The sequence below is a fragment of the Pelodiscus sinensis genome, chromosome 29, assembly GCF_049634645.1.
Source record: "Pelodiscus sinensis isolate JC-2024 chromosome 29, ASM4963464v1, whole genome shotgun sequence".
Lineage (NCBI taxonomy): Eukaryota > Metazoa > Chordata > Testudines > Trionychidae > Pelodiscus > Pelodiscus sinensis.
This window is the reverse complement of record NC_134739.1, coordinates 1,617,439-1,634,648: the sequence shown is the minus strand read 5'-3', so window position 1 is coordinate 1,634,648 and position 17,210 is coordinate 1,617,439. Positions and strand designations below refer to the sequence as shown.

At 67.8% G+C, this 17,210-nt stretch overlaps 1 protein-coding gene across 4 annotated transcripts; it reads left to right on the top strand.

Annotated features, from left to right (window-relative positions):
* The first annotated feature begins 1,470 nt into the window (after nt 1-1,470).
* On the top strand, nt 1,471-15,864 carry TMEM98 (transmembrane protein 98). Of its 4 annotated transcripts, XM_075911183.1 has the most exons (8): nt 1,471-1,610; nt 1,985-2,104; nt 9,785-9,983; nt 10,956-11,087; nt 12,561-12,594; nt 13,303-13,418; nt 14,667-14,726; nt 15,464-15,864. In XM_075911183.1, exons 3-8 carry the CDS (start codon nt 9,853-9,855, stop codon nt 15,672-15,674), a joined length of 684 nt encoding a protein of 227 aa, XP_075767298.1. In that variant the 5' UTR covers nt 1,471-1,610; nt 1,985-2,104; nt 9,785-9,852; the 3' UTR covers nt 15,675-15,864. The 4 variants fall into 4 exon arrangements, with proteins under 4 accessions (XP_075767298.1, XP_075767297.1, XP_075767300.1 ...); XM_075911182.1 differs by lacking the exon at nt 1,985-2,104 and having other exon boundaries at nt 1,479-1,610; XM_075911185.1 differs by lacking the exons at nt 1,471-1,610; nt 1,985-2,104 and adding an exon at nt 1,664-1,813.
* Nucleotides 15,865-17,210: the final 1,346 nt, after the last annotated feature.

Genomic DNA, 17,210 nt, shown 5'->3' with positions numbered 1-17,210 from the left:
CAGGGCTGGCGCAGGTGTTGTGGGTCTTCCTAAGCAGTGTAGGACTCCCTCTGTCACACTCCCTCTGGGGCTCCCCTGCCTGCAGCCCCCGTCCCCTTTCTCCCCACGTCATCCCAGTCACCTTTTTAACAATTGGCACAACTGTCTTCTGGGGCTTCTCTAGCCCAGAGAGCTCCTCGGCCGGCTCTTTTCAAACTCTCTTAAATGTCTCTGGACCTGCTGATTTAAAACATGTCTGACTTCAGCAGCATCTGTCTCCCACGCGCCCAAGCAGTGGCTCCCAGCCTCTTTCCCAAGCAGTGGGCCACATATGCAGCTTCGTGTGTGTTAAGTGGGCAGATCCACACACTACATAGACTACCTGCATGGCCCTGTGTGCTACGGACTGCCAGCGGCGCTCCGGCGGTGTGTCGAGAACCGCTTCAGCGGGCGTGGAAAGGAGGGAAGAGTCGGATCAGCGCTCAGTGAGTCTGGGCTCTCCTGCCTGTCCACGAGCTGACCGTGAGGCAAGGGAGGCTCCGGTGCAGTGCTGCTGAACGGCGCTACGGCTGGAAACGGCCACACGGCCCCAGGCCGGCCTCACAGTGGTTCTGGGATGTGTGAAAGCAGCAGGTCAGGTTCTCTGCCTTACGGGCTTTGACGCTGGACTCCTGGACCCCTACTCCTGGATTGCGCTGCCAGGAGGCGCAGGCCGGGCTCACCGATGGCCAGCTGGAACGGAGGAGAAAAGGCCTGAGTTCAGCCACGCTTCCCAGCTTCCCTGTCTTTTCAAGCACCAGAGCCAGGCCTGGGACAAACTCCTTCCCCTGCAGGCTGGTTTGTGGTCTCCGGCTATTCGGGTCAGTCTCTGCTTCTCGGCCGCAGCCCTTCCCTAGAGCTGCGTCATATGGTGCGGGGGTGGCTTTGGGTCTGCAGACGTGTCTCCTCGGATACTGGTTAAAACCCTCCCTCCCAAATGCCGGCGAGCCCCTTGCTGTAATGGAGTGAACGTCACTAGAGGTGCTAATGGTGCCTGTGCAAGGTTTGAGGTCAGTGTGAGCGTGCGACGCACGACCCGCCAGTCCTGGGACCAGTCGCTGGGTCTCAGTTCCCCCATGGGGCCTTAGGGATCGGAGCCCTTTCCTCCCACGGGAGGGGCGGGGGCCGCACTGGGAAGCTCTCAGCTCCCGTGCGAGTGGGGCCAGCCAGCCAGCGCGGTGCAGAGGTTCAAAGGTGACTGCTGTTGTTTGGAGTAGGAGGTTCCTGCCAGGCTGGCCAGCAGGGCGTCTGCTGGGTTGTGTCTGGGGAGAGGCCCCTGCGATGCCTGAGCAGCAGGAGAGAGTGCGCAGCCCCCGGCCGAGCCAGCCCCCCGTCAGGTCCGAGCCTGTTCAGTTTCACTCCTAGCGCTCACAAGCGCCGCCAGGAATGCACGCCCGCCGGAGCGCACGCTGAGGCCACAGGAGCAGGCAGCAGTGCCTGGGAGAGTCCATCTTGGCTGCAGGCAAAGCGCCGTGTGGAACCAGCGCTGGCAAGCAGGACCCTTGCGTCCAACACAAAGGATTTCCGGGTACCTGCCCATGCTCCGGACCCAGGCTGCCTCCGGCTCGCTCCAAAGGGGGAGGATCGGGCTGGTAAGTGATCCCTGAGCTGCGCCGCTCTGGCCAGACCGGGCTCCAGCCGGGCTTGCGAAGGAGAGAACTCGATTAAGGAACTTTCCTGCAACTTTAGCTTTGGTTTGAAAAGCCCTGTTGAGCACACGAAGTGGCGGGCCTAGGGCCTGGGGCCCTGCCGGCTCTGCCCTGGGCTGTCTGGGAGCAGAAAGAGGCATTCAAAGGTATCATTAATCCTATTAAAGAACTCAGGCATTCCGGGGGCGGGGGCTGCCCTCTGGGGCCTGCTCTTTTCCCTCCTGGGAGTCGTTAGCAAAGCCATCAGGAAATCTAAATTCCTTAGCAAGAAGTGATACAACCCCTCCCAGGCCGGCTGCTCTCCCCTTCCCCTCCAGGCTCTAGCACAAGGGTGCAGGAAGGGCTCTGCTGATCTCTCTCTCGGTGTCTGTTCGGCCCCCGCGGATCACTGGCCGAGGTGGCTTTGCCCACGGAAGCTCAGGATTCTGCCGGGTTTGGTGAGTCTAAGGTGCCACGGGGGCACTTGCTTGTGTTGCGGATGGTGATGCTCGGTGTTTGCTGGTGCGTATGTGCTGGGGGGTCTCTCCAATAATTCCAGGGAGTGGAAGGGAGAGGACGTGGTTAATGCCGGCGATGCCCCTTTCACAAGGTGCTGAGCGGGGTCTCTTGGCAGGCCGGGTCTCCTGCAGACCAGCCCAGTTGTACCGAGGACGCCCGGTCACTCCGCCAGCTGAGGGTCTGTGTGTTTAGAGCTAGACGGGCTACAGGAAAACACCAGCGCGACGGCTGCTCCCTCGGGCTCCCGTCGCAGTCTGGAGGGAGTCTGTGTGCAATTTCCCGGCGGTGGGCCGAATCCTGGGAAAACCGGCCTGGTCATTTCATTCCCACGGGGCTGGCAGGATGGGGCCTGAAATGAGCCGCCGGGGTCCCCGCAGCGTTTGCCCTGATTTCTCCAGGCCGCCAGACACGAAACATGGCTCCAAAAGTGAAACTAGACCATGGAAGGCTGCAGCGAGGCACCCGTAGGGCGGAGCCGCCCTGCCTTGGCCCCAAAGTCAGGAGGGGGCCGGGCCAGGCCAGGTAGGGGACCCTCGCTGCAGAGACAATGAGGAGCCACAGCCGCACCCAGCCATCCGCGGACGCGAGCTGCAGAGAGCGGATCTCCACGGCCTGCCGCTGGGCCGTGAACAGGAGAGCACGGGCCAGTGGGCGAGGTACGTCCAGGCCCCACGACGCCCTCAGCCGTGACCGTTCCATGGCTAAGGGGGCAGGTTCCTCCGGGCAGCCTCTGCCTGCGAGGCAGGAATCTCAGCCGAGGCCGGAGCCCCGCTGGGGACAGAATTAGGAGCCAACTAGGCCAACTGGGAAGGGCGACGGGACTAACCTCAGCCGCCCACTGGAGGAGCCCAGATTTCCAAAGGCCGCTGGCCCGCACGCAGGGGTAAGCGCCTTTCCACGCAGGCCCCGGCTTAGCTTGCCAGCTGAATAGCCTCTTTATTCCCAGGCCTTTACCGCTCAGCCAGCTGGGGCACTGCCAGGACTCGGGCCTCCTGCCGGTCCCTGGCCTGGCCGGGTCTGGGCACTGCCGGTCCCTGGCCTGGCCGGGTCTGGGCACTGCCGGTCCCTACGCCTGGCCGGGTCTGGGCACTGCCGGTCCCTGGGCCTGGCCGGGTCTGGGCACTGCCGGTCCCTGGCCTGGCCGGGTCTGGGCACTGCCGGTCCCTGGCCTGGCCGGGTCTGGGCACTGCCGGTCCCTGGGCCTGGCCGGGTCTGGGCACTGCCGGTCCCTACGCCTGGCCGGGTCTGGGCACTGCCGGTCCCTGGGCCTGGCCGGGTCTGGGCACTGCCGGTCCCTGGCCTGGCCGGGTCTGGGCACTGCCGGTCCCTGGCCTGGCCGGGTCTGGGCACTGCCGGTCCCTGGCCTGGCCGGGTCTGGGCACTGCCGGTCCCTGCGCCTGGCCGGGTCTGGGCACTGCCGGTCCCTGGCCTGGCCGGGTCTGGGCACTGCCGGTCCCTACGCCTGGCCGGGTCTGGGCACTGCCGGTCCCTACGCCTGGCCGGGTCTGGGCACTGCCGGTCCCTGGGCCTGGCCGGGTCTGGGCACTGCCGGTCCCTACGCCTGGCCGGGTCTGGGCACTGCCGGTCCCTGGCCTGGCCGGGTCTGGGCACTGCCGGTCCCTGGGCCTGGCCGGGTCTGGGCACTGCCGGTCCCTGGCCTGGCCGGATCTGGGCACTGCCGGTCCCTACGCCTGGCCGGGTCTGGGCACTGCCGGTCCCTACGCCTGGCCGGGTCTGGGCACTGCCGGTCCCTGGGCCTGGCCGGGTCTGGGCACTGCCGGTCCCTACGCCTGGCCGGGTCTGGGCACTGCCGGTCCCTGGCCTGGCCGGGTCTGGGCACTGCCGGTCCCTGGGCCTGGCCGGGTCTGGGCACTGCCGGTCCCTGGCCTGGCCGGATCTGGGCACTGCCGGTCCCTACGCCTGGCCGGGTCTGGGCACTGCCGGTCCCTACGCCTGGCCGGGTCTGGGCACTGCCGGTCCCTGGGCCTGGCCGGGTCTGGGCACTGCCGGTCCCTGGCCTGGCCGGGTCTGGGCACTGCCGGTCCCTGGGCCTGGCCGGGTCTGGGCACTGCCGGTCCCTGGCCTGGCCGGGTCTGGGCACTGCCGGTCCCTGGCCTGGCCGGATCTGGGCACTGCCGGTCCCTGGGCCTGGCCGGGTCTGGGCACTGCCGGTCCCTGGCCTGGCCGGGTCTGGGCACTGCCGGTCCCTGGCCTGGCCGGGTCTGGGCACTGCCGGTCCCTACGCCTGGCCGGGTCTGGGCACTGCCGGTCCCTGGGCCTGGCCGGGTCTGGGCACTGCCAGTCCCTGGGCCTGGCCGGGTCTGGGCACTGCCGGTCCCTGGCCTGGCCGGGTCTGGGCACTGCCGGTCCCTGGGCCTGGCCGGGTCTGGGCACTGCCGGTCCCTGGGCCTGGCCGGGTCTTGGCACTGCCGGTCCCTGGCCTGGCCGGATCTGGGCACTGCCGGTCCCTGGCCTGGCCGGGTCTGGGCACTGCCGGTCCCTGGCCTGGCCGGATCTGGGCACTGCCGGTCCCTACGCCTGGCCGGGTCTGGGCACTGCCGGTCCCTGGGCCTGGCCGGGTCTGGGCACTGCCGGTCCCTACGCCTGGCCGGGTCTGGGCACTGCCGGTCCCTGGGCCTGGCCGGGTCTGGGCACTGCCGGTCCCTGGCCTGGCCGGATCTGGGCACTGCCGGTCCCTGGCCTGGCCGGGTCTGGGCACTGCCGGTCCCTGGCCTGGCCGGATCTGGGCACTGCCGGTCCCTACGCCTGGCCGGGTCTGGGCACTGCCGGTCCCTGGGCCTGGCCGGGTCTGGGCACTGCCGGTCCCTACGCCTGGCCGGGTCTGGGCACTGCCGGTCCCTGGGCCTGGCCGGGTCTGGGCACTGCCGGTCCCTACGCCTGGCCGGGTCTGGGCACTGCCGGTCCCTGGCCTGGCCGGGTCTGGGCACTGCCGGTCCCTGGGCCTGGCCGGGTCTGGGCACTGCCGGTCCCTGGGCCTGGCCGGGTCTGGGCACTGCCGGTCCCTGGGCCTGGCCGGGTCTGGGCACTGCCGGTCCCTGGCCTGGCCGGGTCTGGGCACTGCCGGTCCCTGGCCTGGCCGGGTCTGGGCACTGCCGGTCCCTGGCCTGGCTGGGTCTGGGCACTGCCGGTCCCTGGCCTGGCCGGATCTGGGCACTGCCGGTCCCTGCGCCTGGCCGGGTCTGGGCACTGCCGGTCCCTGGCCTGGCCGGGTCTGGGCACTGCCGGTCCCTGGGCCTGGCCGGGTCTGGGCACTGCCGGTCCCTGGGCCTGGCCGGGTCTGGGCACTGCCGGTCCCTGGGCCTGGCCGGGTCTGGGCACTGCCGGTCCCTGGCCTGGCCGGGTCTGGGCACTGCCGGTCCCTGGCCTGGCCGGGTCTGGGCACTGCCGGTCCCTGGCCTGGCTGGGTCTGGGCACTGCCGGTCCCTGGCATGGCCGGGTCTGGGCACTGCCGGTCCCTGCGCCTGGCCGGGTCTGGGCACTGCCGGTCCCTGGCCTGGCCGGGTCTGGGCACTGCTGGTCCCTGGCATGGCCGGGTCTGGGCACTGCCGGTCCCTGGCCTGGCCGGGTCTGGGCACTGCCGGTCCCTGGGCCTGGCCGGGTCTGGGCACTGCCGGTCCCTGGGCCTGGCCGGGTCTGGGCACTGCCGGTCCCTGGCCTGGCCGGGTCTGGGCACTGCCGGTCCCTGGCCTGGCCGGGTCTGGGCACTGCCGGTCCCTGGGCCTGGCCGGGTCTGGGCACTGCCGGTCCCTGGCCTGGCCGGGTCTGGGCACTGCCGGTCCCTGCGCCTGGCCGGGTCTGGGCACTGCCGGTCCCTGGCCTGGCCGGGTCTGGGCACTGCCGGTCCCTGGCCTGGCCGGGTCTGGGCACTGCCGGTCCCTGGCCTGGCCGGGTCTGGGCACTGCCGGTCCCTGGCCTGGCCGGGTCTGGGCACAGCCGGTCCCTGGCCTGGCCGGGTCTGGGCACCGCCGGTCCCTGGCCTGGCCGGGTCTGGGCACAGCCGGTCCCTGGCCTGGCCGGGTCTGGGCACTGCCGGTCCCTGGCCTGGCCGGATCTGGGCACTGCCGGTCCCTGGCCTGGCCGGGTCTGGGCACTGCCGGTCCCTGGCCTGGCCGGATCTGGGCACTGCCGGTCCCTGGCCTGGCCGGGTCTGGGCACTGCCGGTCCCTGGCCTGGCCGGGTCTGGGCACTGCCGGTCCCTGGGCCTGGCCGGGTCTGGGCACTGCCGGTCCCTGGCCTGGCCGGGTCTGGGCACTGCCGGTCCCTGGCCTGGCCGGATCTGGGCACTGCCGGTCCCTGCGCCTGGCCGGGTCTGGGCACTGCCGGTCCCTACGCCTGGCCGGGTCTGGGCACAGCCGGTCCCTGCGCCTGGCCGGGTCTGGGCACTGCCGGTCCCTGGCCTGGCCGGGTCTGGGCACTGCCGGTCCCTGGCCTGGCCGGGTCTCTGTGTGACACCGAAGAGGAGTCTGTTCGAAGAGCAAGCAGGGCTCTGCCCCGGGCTGTATCCCCCTCCCCGCCCCCAGCATCTTTCGGTCCCTCTGAACAGCCGGTGCTGTCCCCTCCCCGCTGGCCAAGTCAGGCCCAAACAGGGTTACCAGGTAGACCCCACCAAAAAACCAGACACACTTGATCATGGGTGGGGTGGGGTGGGGTGGGGTGGGGGGACCGGCTGGGAGGGAAGTGGGGCAGGAAGCAGAGCTGGCGAGGGGAGTCCGAGGAGGAACGGGGGAGGAGGGGGCTGGGAGGAAGGGGAGCCGGGAAGCAGAGCTGGGGAGGGTCGGGGGCCACAGGGCTGGACGGGAGGAGGAGGGGCCAGAGGAAGGGGGGTGGGAAGCCCCCGGCAGGCACTCCCTTGAGTTGCTAGTAGAAGCTGGAGGGGGGGGAGGCAGAGTAGCTGGGAGTCCCAGGCCCCGTCCCGGCTTTTGCACGTGACCACAGGCTCCCAACGCCAATCGTGGCCCCGCCTCCCAGTCGCTCCCCCACCCCCGCCCCGCCGGGAATTCAGAAAATACCGACATTGCACGTTGCATGTGTCCAGACGGTGCAAATACCGGACGCCTGGCAGCCCCAGGCCCAGCAGTAAAGAGCTCCGTGTGCTTTGTGCCTGGCCCCTGCCCAGGGCTCCCAGGAGCTGGGGCTGTGCCAGGCCAGGGAGCCGCCTGGATGGCAGGGCCCCAGCACGGGCAGGGTCTGGCTCCCGGGGCCCCTGGGGGCAGGCCCCGCTGTGGGGAGGCTGGGGGGAGCCAGGCAGAGACAATGAAGACCCAGTAACCCTGAGCCCAGCTGCCTGGCCAAGGGCTCTGGGATCCTCCCCAGGCAGGTGCGGAGATTTCTGGAAGAGATGTTGCAGGCGGCCGCAGGCGCTTGCTCTGGGAGTCGGGGATAGCTGGGCAGGGCTGCGGCCGGGGGCAAGTGGACTGGGGCAGGCAGACAGGCCAGGGAGCGGGGCCCAGCCAGGACCGGGGGCAGCTCCCCGAGTGTTCACAAACCCTGAGTCAGGCCCCCGAAATGACACGCTTGAACCGAGCACCCAACGGGGCCGAGTGCCTGGCGACTCCATAGGCCGGTGTCAATAGCAGGTGAGCTTGGCAGCCAGGCCTGGCCAGGGTCTGCCACCTCCGGCCTCGTCTCTCCTCCTGAGCCCCCCCCCCCGCCTACCCCCTTTTGGTTGGTAAGCTCATGTTTAGCTGGCTAACTAACGATGTGGGATTTGCCACCCCCCAGCCTGCGTCCCGTTCGGCCCATATCCCTGGTGACGTCCACCAGCGTGATCTCTGCCGGCCCCTCGGCCACGGACACTGCGGCAAGGGGATTCCCAGACACGGACCAGATACTCGAAATGGTGACACAAGAAACCTGCTGGGGGCGTTTTCACTTGCCCGGGCGCCCCTGCGGGCTCTGGGGGTGACAACTGAGGCAATTTCCAAACCAGCTGGAGAGAGACGCTGCAGAACTTGGTTTCACTTACAAGTCTGACACCTGGAAGCGGGACTGAACAAAGATGGGCCAGGACAGCCCCCGGCCCAAAGCCATGGAAAGCCAAGCGCCGGGCACTCAGCCCACGCGCAGCCGCATGCAGCACGGACACTCCCACTAGATTTTCTCCTTCTCTGCCTCCCCATCCCCTCTCTGCTACTGGCCTGTCCCCTGGGCCCCTGGCTCCAGTCATCCGAACGCCCAGCCCCCCCCATTGTGAGTCTCTAAGGTGCTGCGGGACCAGGCGTTGTTCTAAAGTGTGTTCAGCTCTCTAGGGCTATGTCTAGACTGCAGGCGGATCTTTCGAAAGAAAAATCCGCTTTTTCGAAAGAGAGCACCCAGCGAGTCTGGACTGCCCAGCTGAGAGGGGCGCAGGGGCCTCAGGCAGGGAAGGGTCCAGATCTGGCGCAATTCTAATAAGGAGCCTGGGGATATTTAGGAAAATGAAAGGCCCCGGTGCCCAGATCAGGGGTGTTGGCATCACGGCTCAGCAGCCAGTTTCACAGGCTCCCGGCTCACCCCTGTGGACAGGGCAGCTCTGCACAGGCCTCCCCGGGCCACAGGGCCCTGCGGGCAGCAGCGCGGAGCTAGCAGCCGGAAGCCGCTCTAGCCCCACTGCCCTGCAGCTTTCAATTGCCCCGGGGGGGGGCACGCGGCAGCGGGGGGGCACATGGTGACAACCCCGGAGCCCTGCCAGAGGGAGAACACGCTGGGCAGATTGCGGGTGAGCTGGGTTCCAGAGCCTGCTTCGAGCCACCGGACACGGTTCCACGTGTGACGTTCCTATGAAGGTTGGAATTTTGAACCCTTGAAAAGAAACCGGCAAATTAGGCACGAATCCCCCTGTGCCTTGGCCCTGCCTCTTTGGAGGGACCCTGTGGAGCGCGGAGCCGGGTCCCATTTGGCCGTTGCAAACGGGGGAGTGTCGGGAAGCACTTGTGCCACGGGGGAGGGGTGTCCGGTTTCTCGGAGGAGACATTTGCTCCTTCAGCTTCCCAGCCCCCCGGGGCAGCGCTGCTCCTGGCTCTGCATCCACGCTGCCCCGCTCTGTTCCAGGTCCAGCCCCCCGGGGCAGCGCTGCTCCTGGCCCTGCATCCACGCTGCCCCGCTCTGTTCCAGGTCCAGCCGCCCCGGGGCAGCGCTGCTCCTGGCTCTGCATCCACGCTGCCCCGCTCTGTTCCAGGTCCAGCCCCCCGGGGCAGCGCTGCTCCTGGCCCTGCATCCACGCTGCCCCGCTCTGTTCCAGGTCCAGCCCCCCGGGGCAGCGCTGCTCCTGGCTCTGCATCCACGCTGCCCCGCTCTGTTCCAGGTCCAGCCGCCCCGGGGCAGCGCTGCTCCTGGCCCTGCATCCACGCTGCCCCGCTCTGTTCCAGGTCCAGCCCCCTGGGGCAGCGCTGCTCCTGGCTCTGCATCCACGCTGCCCCGCTCTGTTCCAGGTCCAGCCCCCCGGGGCAGCGCTGCTCCTGGCCCTGCATCCACGCTGCCCCGCTCTGTTCCAGGTCCAGCCCCCTGGGGCAGCGCTGCTCCTGGCCCTGCATCCACGCTGCCCCGCTCTGTTCCAGGTCCAGCCCCCCGGGGCAGCGCTGCTCCTGGCTCTGCATCCACGCTGCCCCGCTCTGTTCCAGGTCCAGCCTCTCGGGCCGCAGGGGATGGAGCTGCGCCCCTGAGCGCACCCGGAGGCAGCTCGGCAGCCATGGAGACCGTGGTGATCGTGGCCATCGGTGTGCTGGCCACCATCTTCCTGGCGTCCTTCGTGGCGCTGGTGGTGGTCTGCAGGCAGCGCTACTGCCGGCCCAAGGATCTGCTGCGCCATTATGACACCAAGTGAGCGCCCCGGCGGCTGGGAGGGAGCAAGGGGGCGGGCGGATTTCGGAGCCACCAGGCAGCTCTCGACGCACCAGGGACGGGCCCTGCTGGGCCTGTCTGCCCAGCTCCACGGCGGCCAGGCGGAGCCCCTGGCACCCCTGCGGGGCCTGGGGAGGGGCTGGTGACTGACACAGCAGTGGCCAGAGACCCAAGCGGGAGGGTGGCCTTGTGCCCATAGGCTGCCTTGCTGCCCCACGGCCCCGCAAGCCCCTCAGCGCGGAGCCCCAGCTCCCTCGCGCACCCGGGACCCTCCGCTCTCCTCCCCAGCAGGGTGCAGGGGGAGAGAGCCGAGCGCGCGCTCCGGGGCAGTCACGGCACGCTGCCTGGGTCCGGGGAGGCCCTAGCTTGGGAGGGCGGGCGCCCCCGGCGGGCACGGCTGCAGATCCGATCTGGCCCCCCGCCCATCCGGCCTGTGCAGCCGCTGAGACGCCCAGTCCCTTAGCTCGTCCGGGGGGATCCCCGGGGTAACGGAACAGGAAGTCCAGGCGGGTCCGTCGGCCCACGAGAGACTTTCCCTCAGAACGCAGGCCCCGGGGAGCGGCCGTGGGACATTGCTTCCCCGGGCAGCGAGCTGCATGCCCAGCGGGACCCCTCGGGGGCAGCCCCCTCGCAGGCTGACGGGGGGGCTCTGGCTCCAAAGTGCAGAGCGAAGAAACGACGTGGAGCCTGCACCCGCCATGCGGCCAGGCTCCCGTTGGGCGCTGAGCGTCTAGGCCTCTAGGTCCCCCAGGCAGGTCCCGGTACCCCAAGCAGCGGTTTCAAAATCCCCTGGGCACCTTGGAGCTTCTTTGTACTGAAACCCAAGGGCCCACCTGAAGTCCTTTGTAATTCTGGCCTCTGGGGGCCCTTGGTTATTGCTCTCTCTCACTCTCTCTCACACACACACACACGCACGCACGTTGCTGAACACCCCATTCCTGGTTGTTCCAGGCCGATTGTTGACCTGATCGGGGCGATGGAGACACAGTCGGAGCCCTCGGAGCTGGAGCTGGACGACGTGGTGATCACAAACCCTCATATCGAGGCCATTCTGGAGAACGAAGACTGGGTCGAAGATGCTTCGTAAGCATTTCAAAGCTGCCTCTTGTGAGGTCTGAGCTCTGCCTGGTTGCGACCTTGGCTCCAGGGTGGCTGCCTGCCCCCGGACCAGAGCCTGCCCTTAGAGCAAAACCACCGCCCCGTGGCAGCCAGCAGCACAGCCCGGCCACGCAGCCGCCTCTGTTGGGTGTTTCTCACAGCGTCTGGCCACGCAGCCGCCTCTCTGGTGGGCGTTTCTCACAGCGTCTGGCCACGCAGCCGCCTCTCTGGTGGGCGTTTCTCACAGTGTCTGGCCACGCAGCCGCCTCTCTGGTGGGCGTTTCTCACAGCGTCTGGCCACGCAGCCGCCTCTCTGGTGGGCGTTTCTCACAGCGTCTGGCCACGCAGCCGCCTCTGGTGGGCGTTTCTCACAGCGTCTGGCCACGCAGCCGCCTCTCTGGTGGGCGTTTCTCACAGCGTCTGGCCACGCAGCCGCCTCTCTGGTGGGCGTTTCTCACAGCGTCTGGCCACGCAGCCGCCTCTGGTGGGCGTTTCTCACAGCGTCTGGCCACGCAGCCGCCTCTCTGGTGGGCGTTTCTCACAGCGTCTGGCCACGCAGCCGCCTCTCTGGTGGGCGTTTCTCACAGCGTCTGGCCACGCAGCCGCCTCTCTGGTGGGCGTTTCTCACAGCGTCTGGCCACGCAGCCGCCTCTCTGGTGGGCGTTTCTCACAGCGTCTGGCCACGCAGCCGCCTCTGTTGGGTGTTTCTCACAGCGTCTGGCCACGCAGCCGCCTCTCTGGTGGGCGTTTCTCACAGCGTCTGGCCACGCAGCCGCCTCTGGTGGGTGTTCCTCAGACAATCCGGCCATGCAGCTGCCTCGCTATTGGGCGTTTCTCATACCACCCAGTCACGTAGCCGTTGCCCGGCAACACAGCCCTGTCTTTGGTGGGCGTTTCTTTCACAGTCCGGTCACGCAGCCGTGTCACCTGGCCACGCAGCCCCCTCTCTGGCGGGCGTTTCTTACACCTCCTGGCCACGCAGCCATCTCACCTGGCCATGCAGCCGCCTCTCTGTTGGGCATTTCTCACAGCGTCTGGCCACACAGCTGCCTCTCTGGCGGGTGTTCCTCAGACAATCTGGCCACGTAGCCGTCGCCCGGCAACACAGCCCTGTCTTTGGTGGGCGTTTCTTTCACAGCCCGGTCACACAGCCGTGTCACCTGGCCACGCTGCCCCCTCTCTGGTGGGCATTTCTTACACCTCCTGGCCACGCAACCGTGTCACCCAGCCACATGGCTGTCGCCCAGCCATGCAGCCCCCTCTCTAGCGGGTGTTTCTCACACCTCCTGGCCGCGCGGGGGTTGAGCTGGGTTGTCGGTGAGACCCCATCGGGCAGGCGGAGCACGAGGGCCTGGTCGTGTAACAACGTGCACCAGGCCTGCCGTGGTTCTGCTCTGCTGCAGCCCGTAACGAGACAAATGCCTGGCCCAGCCAATGGGGTTCTCTCTCTCTCTGCAGGGGCCTGGTCTCTCACTGCATCGCCATTCTCAAGGTAAGCCCCCCCAGAAAGCCCCTGCAGACTGCCCCCCCACACACTGCCTCCCCCCACACACGCACACTGCCTCCCCCCACATGCACACTGCCTCCCCCCGCACGCACACTGCCTCCCCCCCACACGCACACTGCCTCCCCCACACGCACACTGCCTCCCCCCCGCACGCACACTGCCTCCCCCCCACACACACTGCCTCCCCCCCGCACGCACACTGCCTCCCCCACACGCACACTGCCTCCCCCCCACACACACTGCTTCCCCCCCGCACGCACACTGCCTCCCCCACACGCACACTGCCTCCCCCCCACACGCACACTGCCTCCCCCCGCACGCATACTGCCTCCCCCACACGCACTCTGCCTCCCCCCCACACGCACACTGCCCCCCTCTCCCCGGTGTGGCCCAGGGCTGCTGGCAGGGAAATCGGCATGGTAGGGGGGAATCTCCCAGGGCCCCTGGCGGCCGCTCAGCCAGCACGGTCCCCGTGCCCAATGCCCGCTGGTCAGCACGCTCCGGGGATGCAGCGACCCCAGGGCGCAGGCCCCCTCCGCCTGGTGGGGAGCAGGGACTCAAGTCTCCCCTCCCCAAGGCCCATCCTGGGGTGGGCTCCCTGCTGAGGACGAAGCCCCTGGGCCCCCCGAGCAGCAGGCTGCCCCCCCCCCCCGCTCTCGCTGGCCTCAGCCCAGCCCTCCCCTCCCTGAGCAGATCTGCCACATGCTGACGGAGAAGCTGGTGGCGCTGACAATGGGCTCCGGGGCCCGGACGAAGTCCCCCGCCAGCCTGAGCGACGTCATGGTGGTGGCAAAGCGCATCAGCCCCAGGTGAGGAGGCCGCGGCCCCTTCCGAAGGCTGCTCCTGGGAGCCCGGCGCCTGCAGAGCCCCCGAGTGCGCAGGCGTCATGCCGTGCCCAGCCCAGCTCCGAGCTCTGGGAAGCGGCTTCTTCCTTGCTGGCTGGTCTTGGGGCCACTGGGGCCAGAGTCTCACAGGAGCCACTTGGGCACCGAGGGAAGCGCCTGCCCGGCTGGGGACTGTCGTGTGTCTAAGGGCCAAGCTCCCACTGCTCCCATGGGCCTTGTGCTCCTAAATCACTTGGGCACTTTGGCAGTTGCCACCCTTGGCTCTCAATGGGGACCGCTGGGCAAAAGGCGCCCTGGCGATGTGGGCACTGCCCCGGGCGTTGCCAAACGGGAGTGGGGCTCATGGAAATCAGCTCCCTGGCGGGCACACCTGCAGCCCACACTGCCCTCCCACATGGAGAGACGCTGGGCTCTGAAACATGCCGGCCATGGCACGTGCAAACTGCAGCCACGGCACGTGCAACGTGCTAGCCAAGGCACGTGCAAACAGCAGCCATGGCACGTGCAATGTGCTAGCCATAGCACGTGCAAACAGCAGCCACGGCACGTGCAACGTGCTAGCCATGGCACGTGCAAACAGCAGCCACGGCACGTGCAACGTGCTAGCCAAGGCACGTGCAAACAGCAGCCACGGCACGTGCAACGTGCTAGCCATGGCACGTGCAAACAGCAGCCACGGCACGTGTAATGTGCTAGCCAAGGCACGTGCAAACAGCAGCCACGGCACGTGCAATGTGCTAGCCAAGGCACGTGCAAACAGCAGCCACGGCACGTGCAATGTGCTAGCCAAGGCACGTGCAAACAGCAGCCACGGCACGTGCAATGTGCTAGCCAAGGCACGTGCAAACAGCAGCCACGGCACGTGCAATGTGCTAGCCATGGCACGTGCAAACAGCAGCCACGGCACGTGCAATGTGCTAGCCAAGGCACGTGCAAACAGCAGCCACGGCACGTGCAATGTGCTAGCCAAGGCACGTGCAAACAGCAGCCACGGCACGTGCAATGTGCTAGCCATGGCACGTGCAAACTGCAGCCACGGCACGTGCAATGTGCTAGCCAAGGCACGTGCAAACTGCAGCCAGGGCACGTGCAATGTGCTAGCCAAGGCACGTGCAAACTGCAGCCAAGACACGTGCAACATGCTAGCCAAGGCACGTGCAAACGGCAGCCAAGTCACGTGCTATGAGCCAAGCTCTCTCGCTTTTCCCCTAGGGTGGATGATGTTGTGAGGTCCATGTACCCTCCTCTGGACCCCAAGCTTCTGGATGCCCGGTAAGCCCTGGGCCGGTAAACGCTTTGGTGCCAGGGAGCAGCGTCTGTGGGGCTCCCGGCAGGCAGGCCCCTGGCCCAGTGGGGAAGGCCCAGCCCTGGAAGGTGGCTGATTCCTGCTCAAGTCCCTTTCTCGGCAGGCGGAGCAGGACTTCCCTGGGTCCTCACTGCCGGGAGCAGTGGGCAGGGAATCCCAGTGGAGCCTGATTGGGGGATTTAGACACCTGCCGTGACAGGTGCCCCTCTCGCGTGGCGGACAGACCCCGTATGGTGGGAGTTTGCGCCTTGCCCCGGCGCACGCGTCCTTCCCAGCCTGCTGGAGCAGCCACTGCCTCTGTGCCAGGGGCTGCGCCTTCCCCTTCCCACGGGTCCCCGCGGAGCACGGCGCCGAGTTAGTGAAACCCACAGTGCGCTGCTTAGCAGAGCCGGGAGCTCCCCGCGCTAGCGAGCAAAGGCCACAGAGCCCCAGGGCTCCCTCTGACCCCCCTCTGAACGCAGCGTCTGGGGTACAGAGCAGGCCAGTGACTTGCCCAAAGTCAGGGCTTGAGTCCCAGTCCACTGCGCTACCCACTAGGCCACAGTGCCTCCTGCTGAGCTTCATAAAGCTACTGGTGAGCGGTGCCCCATTTTGGCATGCCCCGCCCCCCCTTAGCATATCTCCCAGGGGAGGCCGCAGCAGACAGAAACCCCGCAGGCCAGTCGTCCGCGAGCGGCAGTAATGGTGCCCGGTCTCCTTGCAGGACCACAGCCCTGCTGCTGTCAGTCAGCCACCTCGTCCTGGTGACCAGGAACGCCTGCCACCTGACCAGCGGCATGGCCTGGATCGACCAGTCGCTGTCGGCCGCCGAGGAGCACCTGGCCGTGCTGCGCGAGGCCGCGCTGGCCAGCGAGCCCGAGAGGAGCATTGCAGGCGGTGCAGAAAGCCTCCAGCAGGAGCAGTCTGCTATCTGATGGCGGTGCCGCCCACCCGGGCCAGGCTGGTGCCCGCATTCTCGGGACTCCCGAGACTCCCGTGCCTGCGCCAAGCCCGGCGCGTAGTGTCCCGGATGGTAGCTAAGGCCCGTCCCTGCTGCTTTGTAGTTGGGTTGCAGCGCCCGGCGCGCAGGACAGGGGCGCTGATCAATAAAACCCCCACCAGAAAGCAGGGCGTGGCAGGATTTCCTTAGCTGAGCCCTGGGTTCCCGGTCTGCTGGCGCTTGGGCAGCCGCTCAGGAGAGATTTAAATGCCGCCCAGCGGAATAGCAGGGCGCCCACAGCCAGGTTTGGGGGTTTACTGGTGCTGCACATGCACATGCTTCGGTACCCAGAACATTATTCCGCACATGAATGGAAAAGAATCTGCACCTGGTGGAAAAGCTTAGGGGGATCCCTGGCTGAGACCTGAGGCAGCTCCTGCCTCTCAACACCCCCAAGGCTCAATAAACTGGTTGCGGCCTGGGGCTGCTGTGGACACTCTGCTGGGAAGACGCTGCAAAGCTGATGGGGGTTCCCTGGGAGTCGGGCTGGCCCAGTAGCCTCCCCCCCGCCAGGCAGCCCCAGCTAAGGCCATGGGGAGATGGGGGAGGGAGCAGGCATCCGGGCCCCTGCGACTCAGACTGGGACAGCCCACGGGAGGCCAACCCGCTAGCCTGGAGCAGTGGTGGCACCTGCTGGGGCAATGCTGAGCAGGACCTGGCACCTCGGGAGTGGGGCCAGCGGGGTGCTGCCCCCAGGCAGACAGGCCCAGGCCTGGACCCGACGCCGGAACGAAAGCGGCAGCGCTGGGCGCTCGAGAGGGAAGGCCAGTCCGCAGCGGGAAGTCGAGAGAGGGCTGGGAGCCGTGACGTGCCAAGACCCAGGCGCTGCCCAGGGTCCCTCCAGCCCACACGAGGCCTGGCTGGGAGGGCACAGGGCAGGGATGTGCCCCCAGGGTTCCCTGTGAGCTGAGCACTTGGGGGGTGCCCAGGAGAAATTCAGGTGCCGCCCAGCTGACTAGCAGAGTGCCTCCAGCTGGCAGCATGCATTGCTACTGGTGGTGCACATCCGCACATGCCTCGGTACACAGAACAAAATTTGTTCTGCACATGGATGAAAACAATGAGAGGGAACCTTGTCTGCAGCCCGGGGCCAGAGCCAGGCAAAGGGCAGGCTCCCTAGCAGCGCGCCAGGTCTCCCGCCGGCCAGCGGCACGGTCTGGGCCAAGGAGGCTAATCCCGGGTGCTCTGCCGCCCGCGCACGTCTGGAGTCGCTTGGCATTTCTTGTGCCGCGTGGGGCGGGGGAGGGTCTGAATCCGGGGTCCTTGAGCAGCAGCCGCCCCCCAACAGCATGTGACAAACGTGCCTCTTCTGACTCTCTGGGGTTTACCTCAGCGGGCCCCCGGCGAGCGCGGGGCTCCCCACAGCAGCGCAGCCTCGTGGGGCAGCTCTTCCCACAGCCTGGCTCAGGCCCGGCCAGGGGCAGTGCAATAAAAGGGGCTCTAGGGGCACAGCGGAGAGGGTCACATCAGG

What these genes read in the sequence shown, in the direction of transcription:
- TMEM98 (XM_075911183.1), top strand. Translation starts at nt 9,853, where the DNA reads ATGGAGACCGTGGTGATCGTGGCCATCGGTGTGCTGGCCACCATCTTC. An exon ending in ACTGCATCGCCATTCTCAAG is followed by an intron (nt 12,595 to 13,302) that starts GTAAGCCCCCCC and finishes CTCCCTGAGCAG; the next exon opens with ATCTGCCACATGCTGACGGA. An exon ending in CCCAAGCTTCTGGATGCCCG is followed by an intron (nt 14,727 to 15,463) that starts GTAAGCCCTGGG and finishes GTCTCCTTGCAG; the next exon opens with GACCACAGCCCTGCTGCTGT.